This window comes from Spea bombifrons, chromosome 6 (genome assembly GCF_027358695.1).
Source record: "Spea bombifrons isolate aSpeBom1 chromosome 6, aSpeBom1.2.pri, whole genome shotgun sequence".
NCBI classification, from domain to species: Eukaryota; Metazoa; Chordata; class Amphibia; order Anura; family Pelobatidae; genus Spea; species Spea bombifrons.
This window is the reverse complement of record NC_071092.1, coordinates 10675559-10688752: the sequence shown is the minus strand read 5'-3', so window position 1 is coordinate 10688752 and position 13194 is coordinate 10675559. Positions and strand designations below refer to the sequence as shown.

At 40.6% G+C, this 13194-nt stretch overlaps 1 protein-coding gene across 1 annotated transcript in view; it reads right to left on the bottom strand.

Annotated features, from left to right (window-relative positions):
* The window catches only part of DOCK3 (dedicator of cytokinesis 3), a 93529-nt gene that overhangs the window by 41134 nt on the left and 39201 nt on the right, over positions 1 to 13194 (bottom strand). The window contains exon 5 of the mRNA XM_053469472.1: positions 3492 to 3588. Within this exon, the coding sequence (XP_053325447.1) occupies positions 3492 to 3588 (97 nt within the window). The remainder of the gene's footprint in view (positions 1 to 3491; positions 3589 to 13194) is intronic.

Below are 13194 nucleotides of genomic sequence, written 5' to 3'. Positions count from 1 at the left end.
GCTGTGGTTATATATGGCAATGGCATTATATATAAAAATAGCTAAAACTTGTAAAATTAGATATTACAAGATAGTATTTTTGAGAACTTTTTGAAAACTTTAGGAAACGTTAAACTATTCATGCTTACATAATTAAATGGAAACTGTGAATAACAGAACAGAATTGACTGACTTTCATATGAAGAAGAGACCTCTGTGGTCCCAAAAGTTTAAATAACACTATGTTTTTTTTGGTTGTTGGCCCAATAAAAAGGTATCACAGCTTCAAATAAAGATTCCACTTAAAGACAGCCAGGTTAGTTTCGATGAAAATATGATGTAACGTGAATTGAGTAAGTTGAGTCTGATCTTCACACAGTCACATAGTTTAATGCTCTGTGATTAATGTAAAGTTGATTTTTGGTGAAAGAGACGCTTTTTGTCAGTGGTTATTCTTCCAGCCGCTGTGGCCTCTCCAGATCACTGGCCTTGGGTTTAACAGACAGAGGTCATTTGGTAACCCAATGATTTCACCGCATGATTCAATTGCATCTTTATTTAGTTGGGGCACAATACATGGAGAGAGAAGATATTGGGGACAGATTTAGGGCTAGGCATGCACAGGGAATAGTATAACACCCGGGGACAGATGTCTACTGAAACCAGAAAGTTGAGGTCAGTTCATTCACCACATAAAGCAATATATAAAAAAGTATATTGAAACTAGGACAAGCAACCTGGAGGCATTCCGCCGTCATGATATCGCAGCTTCTATCGTTCCTAGTCAGCCTCTTATTGGCTGCTGATGATGGGAGTATCAGTCATGCAGCGGTAGTGAAATGCAGCTACCTCTCTCTTAGAACATCTGTACAGATCTACAAGCTCCCATCATGCAGAACCGGCTTTGGAACAAACAGATCCCCCTTCATCAAAGAAGCACGCCAGATTTATCCTGGATCACCCGACACTCCATGATTTCACTCACACTTGGGGGTGGATAGACGTGGAGGAGGTTTGAGTGGGCAAGTGCGGGAGAGAGAGAGCGGGAGGCAGAGAGGAGGAGTAGCTGCGTGGGAAGTGCATTGAGATCTGCAGAGTATCCATGGGAACTCGTAGCACAGAAGCCACAATCCCCATCACTGCTGTAACAGCTCCTCATAGAGGGAGGGAAGGGGTTAAAAAAAATCATATAAGCTGCTAATGCAGACAATCGGGATGAGAAAGGGAAATAAAAACTCCCATAAAAAAATGTTGCTTTAGGAAAGAACATAAAGTTACAAAATTAACCATTTTAGTGCCAGGGAGGTGAGCCACAGAGGACTACTCACCATTACTCTCCTCTTTGGAATTGAATGGGTCAACAAGAGAAAAAAACATTGCAATAAACCAATAAAGACACGGTGCAAGGGGTTACTTTAGCTGCTACCTCTTTGGGCAATCCACTTCATAATGAATTAATAACTTTTATTTATTTATTTTAAATTCTGATACTGGAATGACAAGCGCAAGTACCCGATGGAACTGCAGCAATAAAATGCGGTCTACACGTCCCTGAAGCTCCAAGGGATGTCCAGAGTTTATACATAGCCCAACGCAGTAACAATGTACTTATCTCTCATGCTCAGTGGAAACTTCTAAACAACCTGACATTATTATTTGAGGAGGGGCCGTGGTTATTGTAATAGGGGAGGACAGGCAACAGCCAAGCGAGTTCACAGTGTGGAGGACTGCGGCACGGTGACAGGGTGGGGGTGGGGGCTCACAGTAATGATGGTAGAGTGACAGAGGGAGCCGCTCCGGGGCAGCCGTCCCAAACACACAGAAACTGGGTCACTGTATTAAGGTCAAATCAGCACATGGCCAGATGTATAAACAGTGATAGTCTCTTATCCCTGCAATGGTAAACACATGTATATATGTATATATATACTGTATATATATATTTTGAATCATAGGTACATGGGTTATGTTTGGAGTTCTGGTTCGTAAAGGGTTACTGTATGGAAAAGGTAGTATACACAGAACCCGTGTATGAAAAGGGTTAGTGCAGTCAGATCTCTGGTATTGGCAGAGTTAATGTACACATAGCTGTTGTATTTAAATAGGGGGGCATGGTATATAGAATGTTCAATCCCAATTACTGGTTCCATTTTCGTGGTACATAAGGTTAGCTAACAAACATGGAGTACAACACAACATCACCATGGTAACTCATCGCTGTGCATTAATAGGTTAAACTAGACTGTTCTGCGGCAGTATGGGAGATATCAGGGCACATACTATGCCTCTATTCCTCTAATTCAATATGTAATGACCTCTGGTCCTTGTACTCTCCACAAAAAGCTACCGCCATACCTAGCTCTCTGAAAATGAGTTACTTTACATTTTGTGAATACAGCAACAACAGATTCTGTAACACTATTACAATAGAGGTAGATAGAGGTGACTACAAAATTAACAAAAACAATATATAAAACGAACAACAACATAAACATAGTGATACAGAAGGAGAATCAGAAACGTGCTCTGCAGCTCATGGAATCTCATAAAATCTCTAGTCATTCACCAAAACGTAGACTACTTTGAACACACATAATTTCACCTAAATTCAAGCAGGTATTACAGCTATCACAAAGAAAAACTGTTACCGCACACACCTGTCAGCTACAGCGTGAAAGGTGTTGCTGTACCCATTGCTTTTATTGCTATGGCTGCTGATTTAGGAACCAGGTTACAACTGTGCTTTCTGTAGCCTGGCATACAAGGGGTTACCTCCCACGCATGCACGTAGGGTATTCTGTCATGGATGTATGTGCTGAACATACACTGATGTGTTCCTGCAAAGACAGCGTAATTATACAGGCAGTGATTTGCTACAGCGCGGAATGCATTAAAGTATACCCGCGGCACACGCACAATGCGTGAACACAGCACAAAGCCAACATATGGCCGATGGCATTAACGTGATCATCATAATGCTACATGTTAAACCCATGTAATATGTAAGAAGCCGTGTCTAGGAGTGGTCAGCAATAAAAGATGGGCGTTGTGTTTCCTATGTAAGAAGCCAGACACATTTATTTTGGGAGGTGGTCACTAAAACCACAACTCTCTTCCAAACTCTCCTGACAACTCCGCCTTTAGTGAATAGACTACTTTGAGCACAGATAGCTCCATACATGTGTGTACCTGGGATCTTTACACCCCGCTATCAGTTTTTTCAGTTTCTAACATCTAAGCACATAGAGCTCCCTATCTGTTTCCTTCGACTTCCATTACTGAACGCAATTTGCGTTACTACAGCAACAGCTACTATTATTTAAACAGAGAGATGTTCCAGTCATACACCCCTTCAGTTCCTTCCCAAGGCCTATGGGTGAACATTTAACTCAACAATGTCACAGGCAACATTCACCAACGACCATCTCCCAACTCCAAGACCTGAGCCGTGTTACCCATCCACGCACCCTGACCTCATGTGACGTGTGATCTAATCATGGTTAATGCCTTACCACATATAGCTGTTTCCATAGGGAGGCCCATTCCTGCAGCGTGGACGTCACCTCTGTGACAACAGGGTCTTCCACAGGGACCACTGTCTCATACTGCCTGCGAAGAGAAGAACGGAGTGTGTCACAAGATGACCCGAAGTGACAAAAAGCTCCCCTGAGACTGCAGCTGTGACCCACTAAGTATCCCCCACAGTCACATACTCATTATATGTGTCACCGTGTCACCCTGCAGGGCATTACAGCTCTATGCTTCAGTCACGTAGCGGTCTCTGGCTCTATTCCCCTAAGCCCGTTCTTGTCTGCTGCACCCTAGGGTGAGAAGGAGAGACCTCATGTGTCTTCTTGCAGCTTTCTGTCTGTGTCACTGTGTCATTCTGATGGGGTTGACAGATTCCGGCATCTATCAACTGAACAAGGGGATCGGGAAATAAAAACAATCTAGAGTCATAAAAGGCGGTTTTGTGACCAGTTGTGCTTTCTAATAATAAACTAAAATAGCCAAGTTTGGGACCAGACGCTGAGGTATAATAAACATTGTGTCCCAAGGTCTTTCCTGTGTACAGTTTAGTTGTAGAATGTTAAACATACAGAATGTGTTGCTTACATGCTGTACACAAATTTGGTTCTCAAAGAGTTTAGGTTGATCCTTTGTTTTTCTTTTGGTGGTTGGAGATCCCGCCCTATATCATCCAGATAATACCCAATAAGAAAGACACAACGGGTGATGCCTATACTGCCTATATTTCTGAGGCACCCAATAAAATGGATATCGCCATAATGGTCCAAGAGAAGATGGAGTTTTTAGTTGTGCCAACACAATATATTTAATGGGCCCTAAAGGCTGAGTGACCCAGTAATATGAGAGGTTTTCACACGCCACTAGTGGCTTTATCACAGTATAGTGTGGGAGACACAGGGCAGAAGGCCCATCCCAACTCTCTCCATCACATTCACACCATGAAAAGTGCAATTTATGTCATAGCTTACAGTCGCAAGGTACTACTGCCTGTATCACAGCATCACCCTGGGAGGTGCACCATAAGTGACCGATTGCTGACAATGCTTCACTGCAATTCCTGGCCGGTTTATCGATATGCACCGACATCAAGGAGAGCATTGAAGCAGTCATGTGTTCCAAGACAGCAGATGCAGTCTACAAATAAGACACACATGACTGTGTGATTGCATCAGTCTGGTACATTTTAAGAGAATAAAGTACAAAAAACGTAATATGCAACTCTAATACAATTTACATATATCTCTACACTTGATTGAAAAAAAGTCTTAAAGTCATTTAAATCCAACCTTTCCATGTACTCATACTATCCCAAAGAGTTTATCTCAAAGATAAAAGTATTATCCTTCCTAAATTCCTCATTTGGTCCTTATGTGCTGTTACACCTGCACTTTACTCTGATCTGCCTCTGGGTTCAAGCAGAAACTGCTCAGGAGACATTCATGCTTCCTAACGTTGGAGATGTCCTGTGCTTCATGCTCCTGGGTGAGGTCTCCAGCAGGTCAAAGTGCCAGCCGGTAATTAACCAAGTTCATAGGTTAATCCTGCAGCTCATTCACACTTAAAGACCTATTTGTTTTCTTTTCATTCGGCTATTGCTCAGCTATACTTATCACTTATTCATGAATTCATGATTTCAGCTCCTTATTTTGCGATCCTTCTTCTCTGCGGTGGTAGCGGTGGGGAGAAAAGCTCAAAGCACCACTAAATTCTCCCAAAACACGGCATAGTCATGGCTATATAACCATATAATACGTAGTGGGCTAGAGACTGACTCAATTGTCACTTTATCAACAGCAATAAGCTTCTATATTACAAAATCCATGATCAGAAAAGTGATGGGATATGAAGAACCACATTCACCAGCAATTCATGGAGAAGATGAAAACAAGTTACAGCCCACAAAATGAACTAAGATGTTTTTCTGTTATCAGTTGTATGTGTTGTAATTATGACTTTCAGATAATTATATTCTCCTACTACTTCTGATATAAAGGACTTACTATATCTAATATAAAATCTTGATTGGTGCCAATACGCCCTGAAAATCCCATGCAACAATATGTATTATTTGCTGGTTCATTTTAGTAAGAAGTACAGTATTTTACATGTTTACAGTAATTTAGCTTCTAGGAATAGAATAAAGCAAATGGACCATTAGATGAAAAATGGTGTTCTACTACAACAAAACAAAATTGCTGGTCTTTATCAAAATGTTTAGGCAGCAAATGCACTTCGGTCATCAAAGGCGGTTTGCAGTAAATAAACCTAATGACGTTTCTTACAATGTTTAGAGAAATGTCTGCCTGAGACTTCTGAGGATGGTCCCTAGATTCACATGCCACCAATTCACTTGCCTTCCCACAGTGATGGCAACTCACCTACTAACAATGATCACGTTTTCACGCAAACAATGCAACATACACATCCCAACATGCACCTGATCCCAGCTGAGATTACCGTTTAGTGCCTTCTAATTGGCCCTCATGTCAACCTGGCACGCGATTTAGGATGCCACCACACTGATTATCTGATTAATTCAATATTTGACACTCAATTTGGATACTCCCATGAGTGTGAAAATATGTGTTTATCATCTATCCAGGTGTCCATCTCCATTCCACATGACTTCAACATGCATAGATCCATCACTACTGGTCAGCGATGTAATCCTATGACATCATGGCTCCTCCTCGCTACTCTGATTACCTGTCCATCACCACACTTCTTCATCTTCTTAGCACACTATGACCTCGCACTGGCTCACTGACTCCTTCGCTATCCTGACCTGTCACTACACAGCATCGTATCTCTGGCCTAATGTTTTACCATCATTATGACACCCCACTGCAACACGGAAACTTCATATCAGAAAGGCTTCCTATTCCTCCCATACGTCCATAATGGCAGAACAGGAAAAAGTCTGGTCATATTTAAGGGGTGATTTCCACATCTAGCCCTTTAAAAGGATCTGCTCCAGAGTCTCCTGGTCTTTAGTGTTGTCTCTTGCCTACTTTGACAACACGCAGCGTCGCCCAATGACACAAAGTATCTCTACGACACAGTTTACTCCCTCATACAAAATAGAATTATTACACATAGCAGCACCCCATTAAATATTGTATCCCCTTCATATACAATATTACGCAACAGTATTGCCCCTTCACAACTTCTGAAAAGCATCATATGCTATATCACCCCAGCATTACACTGTTACACATTGTATCGCCCCCATCATACATTACGACATCATCATCATGCACCATATCACCCCCTCATCTTTTATGACATCCGAACACTGTCACACCCCCCAGACATAGTAACAACCCATCACTTTTTATGACACCTCCTCATCACGACACACATCGTGAGGTCCTCTCTGTCTCTCAAACATACTTTAAGATATGGCCCCCAAAATGTCTTCATGCCCGTCAGAGCATCCAATATCAGATAACCCCATTAGGAATCATAACACAGCATCACGTCGTCACACCAAATATCCTGATCTATATATTCTCAAGAAGATTCTAAATATATTCATCCATATATGAAAATGATAAACAGTAATTCATATGGCTGCTTCCCCAAAAGGGGTTAAAGTGATGACCTCCCCCCTCCAAGACAGCATGCTAGTAGAATACACGCTGCCTGTCCCCTGCATGCGTCTGTTGTTTGTGACACATGTTCAGAGTGTGATAATAACCTGCCGCTACTGTCACGCTCAGTGAAAAGCACAACAGCAAGAGTCAGAGGGAAACGTGGAAACTGCCCAGGGGATTAAGGGTTATATTGGGGCAAAAAAAACAGGGAGGTCAAAGGGACCTGGAAAAGGGACCTGGAAATGTGATAAACCAACGGGCTAGAGACAGGTGAGGTCAGATGGGCAGCAGCGGGGAGGTAAACATACCCAGGGGACAGGAATCAAGCAGACAGACATTGAAATGAATCTTACCTCTCCTGCTATCAGCCTCCTCTCTGCTCTGTGCAGTAATGAGGCATCCGAAAAGGAACGAAAATGTAAACCTCCCACGTACCCTGCACAGATCCCCAGAGCACACACACAGCAGCACACACAGCAGCACAAAAACACACACATAGCAGCACACACACATTATAAACCAATGCAGAACAGTCCAAGACACATACCAGAACAGAAATTAACACAGGAGCGCACACAGCATCGCACACGATACACGGACACACACAAAATATCAACATATAACATACAAAGAACACATATAGAAGGATACAAAGGAGAACACACATAAATGCACGCAAGTACACAAAACAGGAAGACATACACGCAGCATTGAATACACAAACATAGGGACAAGTAAATAAGATGAATGCACTTTAGAGCCATAAAAAACAAATACAAATAAATGAAAACATACAAATTCAACGAAGCAGAAGTGAATAGATACAGGAGCGGGTATATTCATGAACATGCAAACAGGCTTTAGCACATATAGAGGAGTACATAAACACGCACAGTTATTATATATGTGCTCAAATTCAGGAAGGGATGAATTAGCTGCCCACACATTTCCAATTAGTTTCTGTACATGTATAATGAGTATCCACGCAGAAAGTACCAATGATTGGCCATGGAAACCCATTTCATGAGTGTGTGGGTACATGTACAGCGGTGGGTACACACACGCACACACACAAACGCTCGGATGAGAGTAAACATCCCCTAAACATAAAGGGCAATGAGTTCACATGCACACAGCAATGAATACACAAGATACAGCAGTGAATGCACACACAGACACTACTCGGGAACATTGGAACAGGGAAGTTGTAGTTTCACTTTACTAATGATTACACTGGAAAGTTTCTCCAACAAGAAGGGCAAAGATGGCGCTGCATAATGCACAATTTAATGAGTAATTTCATTGTACAATCCCAACATTATTTGTAATGGTTCTTAACAATAAGTGAACAAAATCTTGGAACAATTGAATGTTATTATGGCTGCGCTAAGGATATATAGAAAAGGTGAGGGTTGATACTGTTTTAATGATAGATATACATGAGACAAGTAGAGTCAGGTTGATACCTTTATTGGCTAACTGAGCAGATTTAGAGTGTAAGCTTTCAGGACCTCTCACATCCACTCCTAAAGGTACTATGCATTCCGTTAGGTAGCGTTCTTCTAGCATCCACCAAGCATAGATTTGTCGACCAGACTTCCAGGCAAGTTCTCTGTGAAGGTCACTCAGTGTTCCTCCACACCAAACTCGTCAAACCATGTCTTAATGGACCTTGCGTTGTCCACAGGGGACAGACATGCTGGAATAGAAAAGGGCCTTCCCTAATCTGGTGCCACAAAGTTGGAATTACATCCTTTTTTCAAATGTCTGTAGCATTAACATTACCCTTCACTGGAAGTAAGGGGTCTAGCTCACACCCTGAAAAGCAGCCCCACAAACTACTACTACAGTAGGCACTATGCATTCCGGTAGGTAGCAATCTTCTGGCATTTACACCAAACCCAGATTTGTCCATCAGACTTCCAGACAGTGACGTGGGATTCATCACTCCAGAGAAAAGGTTTCCACTGCTCCATAGCCCAGTTGCCGTGTGCATTAGACAACTCCAGCCGACGTTTGGCATTGTGCATAGTAAGCTTCTGCTTGTGTGTAGCTGCTTGGCCATGGAAACTCGATTCATAATGCTACCGATGCAAAGAGCTTGTGCTGATGTTGCCTCCAGAAGCAGTTTGGAACTCTATAGTGAGGGATATTTCAGAGGACTGGTGATTTCAATGTGCAACGGGCTCAAGCACTCGGCAGCCCCCCATGGCTGCCTATGTGATTGATTTTATACACCTGGTAGGAATGAGTGTGGCTGAAACACTTAAACTCAATAATTAGGAGGGTTGTCCAAATACGTTTGTTCATATAGTGTTTATGTATATGATGCCATTAACATAAAAATATAACTCACCACTAAACTGTTTCTGATTCTTCATGGATCTCCTTGTATTGACTATTACATGAAAAGTTACTCATATAACAATCTATGTGGTCTCTACCACTCTCTTTATAACTCATTTTGTCATTCAGGATGAAGCTCGGTGATGTACATCTTGGAAAGAGTTCATAACTTGAGAGTTCCCAGGTATGGGTATTACTTGCTCTGCAGTCCCTCTGACACCTCTTGAGTCATACAGAGAAGTGATATGGCGTATAAGTTCCACATATGGTTTGGTCTCTTTAGGTCTGATCAGCGAAATGTAACGGATATTTCATGGGCGACATGACCAAGGGGGTCCATATCTGGATTCCTCAAAGACAAAGCATGTATATTATGCTCCGTGTTTTTGTAAGGTTGTGGAAGACAGATGGGGATGAGCTAGACTGTATCGCCATCCGCTCCCCTCTATGTTCTGCCTGTTTAGACCAAGCTTCACCAAATTTCTCCAGTCCATTCTCTATACCCTTCTTACAAAGCCCTTTTAAAATAGGTCACCAATGCCATCCTCCGTATACGCACCTGAATTCCAGACCTTTAAAGGTGATTATTGGGTCACTTAGTAATACAGGAGAACCATATTGGAACACCTCTCTTGAAAACATACTAAATGACATAACATACAACACTATAAATTGTAATATGATTAGTTAACATAAAAATAAAAGTATAATCAATGTCACTTAGCTGTGAAAATGAGTTCCCTAATTTACAAGCATAACAAATAATGAGCTTAGCAAAATAATCAAGCACATTACTTCCAAATTAAGAGTTACGATTCTGCATATTTGATGACGACCAAAAAGCAAACTCATTCCTTGAGTCTCTTGAGGTTGAAAGAGGCAAAGGATGGGGTAGAAGCTTAGCATAGAGACCTATATTCTACCAAGGGTTTGACATTGCCCTTGGGTTGTAGCGGCCACAAGAGAAAATAGATAAAAATGTGATTGAATAAGAATTGCAGGAGATGTCACTAGTTTCATAACCACATGGTACAACGATGGTAACTAGTTACTCCCTGCTGCTGTCCAAAATTGTGTTAGATTTCCTCCTTGAACATCATTCTGTATGAAACAGAACCATTTGACGGTGCTGTTCTGGCTAGAAGAAATCTTGAATTCTCTGTTGTGTTAAATGGAAAAAAGTATACGAATTACAAAACAACACAGGAATGCTAAGCCATTTCTCTGCTTCTATGGCAACAAAACATTTTGATGCATCACTTCTGTCATGTGATTACAAGGGCGAGTTAAAACCCCTATGACATTATGAATGGCATAAATGTTATGTTATTAATGGCATTATTTCCGGTCAGGGTTTGGACCCTCAAAAGTTAAAGAATGAATGAGGACTGTAACGTTTAGTCAGTCTGAAAGTGTTGTATTCAGTAGAATAAGTGGGACAGCATCTGTAATTTCAGTAATGCATTCTTTAATTAAGAATTCTGGATATGCCAGAAATATGAAGATGGCCACTACATACAAAGTGTTTCTGCAACTCCAGAGTATTTACATGTGTCACACTGAAGCATGGAGTATCAATGGACTGAGATTCCTGATTTGTGTCGCTTGGTGTAGAACCACCTGATACAAAGTAATATCAAAAGGTGAGGCGTAAAGAAAAATCAAACAGACCATGGATAGTCAGCTGGATACAGAAGGAACTGGGCATCGGCAAAATAAGGTATGGATCAAATTAAAGCACTGCCTTTGAAAACATTTTACTATATAAGCAGTGCTAGAGGCAAATGGGATGTTTAAAGAGCATGGCACTTTCATTTCCAGGATGCTTTTGTGTGTGGGTACTAGAAACTGAACACTATGTGCTTGGTTGTTGTTCTGTTCACAAGAGTTTAGATTGGTGTTGGACCATATGATCATTGCTTTGGTCCACTGTGAGTAGTTATGTAGAACATGTCCTTAACAGAACATGGATTATTTTGTTGTATTTTGTCTGGGAAGGTACACTTGCCAAAGAAAAGAGACTAAAAATGAATAGAGAGGAATAGTAACAAAAAAATTAAAAGATTTATATATTGAAAATGGGTCATCGTAACCAATTTATTTTAGGAGATCAGAGAAGGTGGCTGAATTTCTCACCCACCATCACTGAAGCATTCAATAAGTTGCCCGTAAACATAATGACACATCTTACTTCAAATGTTATTTACATGAAATAATTTGAATAGCTAAAAAAGCCAATTAATGTCTTTAAAAATACATACATTTACCTAAAATTGTGCAAGAACATATTAATTAAGACAAAGCATTACATAAATAATTGCATCACCTCCACGCAGGGAATGTTAGTTACAATACAATAAATCTTTTAGCTGTAGGTTGGTTGTAATAACAAATTGAATAGGAGTGATATTGAATGTAAAGACGTCTAGATATATGTAATACATGTAAACTACAAATAACATAGGAAAGACATTTTTAGGCAAAGATTAAAACTATGAACGTCTGGGCTGATCTTACCTTCAAGAGGCCAGTGTTGATATCTCCAAAGTCGACTACTGTCACAACCCTGTCACTACGAGACAAATTCATGCAACTTTTCCACCAAATTATTCTTTTTCCCACAGAGTGACGAACCACATTTTCAAGTCTGAATGGCTTCTCTTGACTTGGTAATGAATTCAGAATCCTTCTGGCATCATTCTTTCGCAATAACTAGTAAGTCTTCTTTGGTAAAGTAGGTTCTTTTTTCTACCGAGCATTTCTTTCTATTTATTTTCGATGAGAGCTTCGGCAGAACCCTCTCCTTTTTATAATTGAGTGAACTTTAGCTGCTTATACTCTTATAACCGATATGCCATGACCATTCTTCACTGACCAACTGGGGGAAGCTTCAGTTTGTAGCCTCCATAGAAAAATAGTGCTAATTGTTCATTTTAACCACATTGGCAGACATGGTGGATAATGTCAAGATACATTTTTTTATGTTCTCAACTTTATTATTTTCCACAACTATGAGGCAAAAAAAACTGTACTGGTTACAAATCCAAGAAGAACAAAAGAACCCAGGTCCTCTTGTGATAAATAATGTAATATTGGTATCTTCGGAATATTACTTCATATGTATGTAAAACCTACTGTGCATAATGATAATAAACCTGTTTGCAATCTAGATTGTATATAAGCACACATTTGTTTTCATTATTATCTTATATACCATAAGATAATGACCAAAAATTTAGGGCCACCAATCATAAGTGGCTTCCTAGAAAGAATTCTTCACTATACGCACTTTAATTTTAAATAAAAAAAAACATTTAGATTATGGAATGCAGAAGAGGCAACAAAACAATACTTTAGTTTATTGAGGATCATTGAAAGAAGCCAAATAGATTGGTAGCTTGTGGGACCAAGATTGTTGTTGACTTGCAATATCTGAGGATCGAAGGGATTCCAGTCCAAGATCATTTATAGGCTAGATTAGTTTCTACTTTTTTAATCCATCTCCATTAGATAACATGTTCATTTGCTGTACTTAAAGACTTGCATTCATGCTTTTTCAGACCCTCTGTCCTCTGTCTAGACTTTGCTGCCCCCTCCTTCCATTATATTTGAATACAATCAGTCTCAATTTCATGGCTGCAACTCTCCTGCGACTGTCTGTGTTACTTTTTGGGGATCCTCTGGTGATCTCTTACAGCCAGCTTGGTGCTGCTAATCCGGAATCACAACTCAGACATTACCC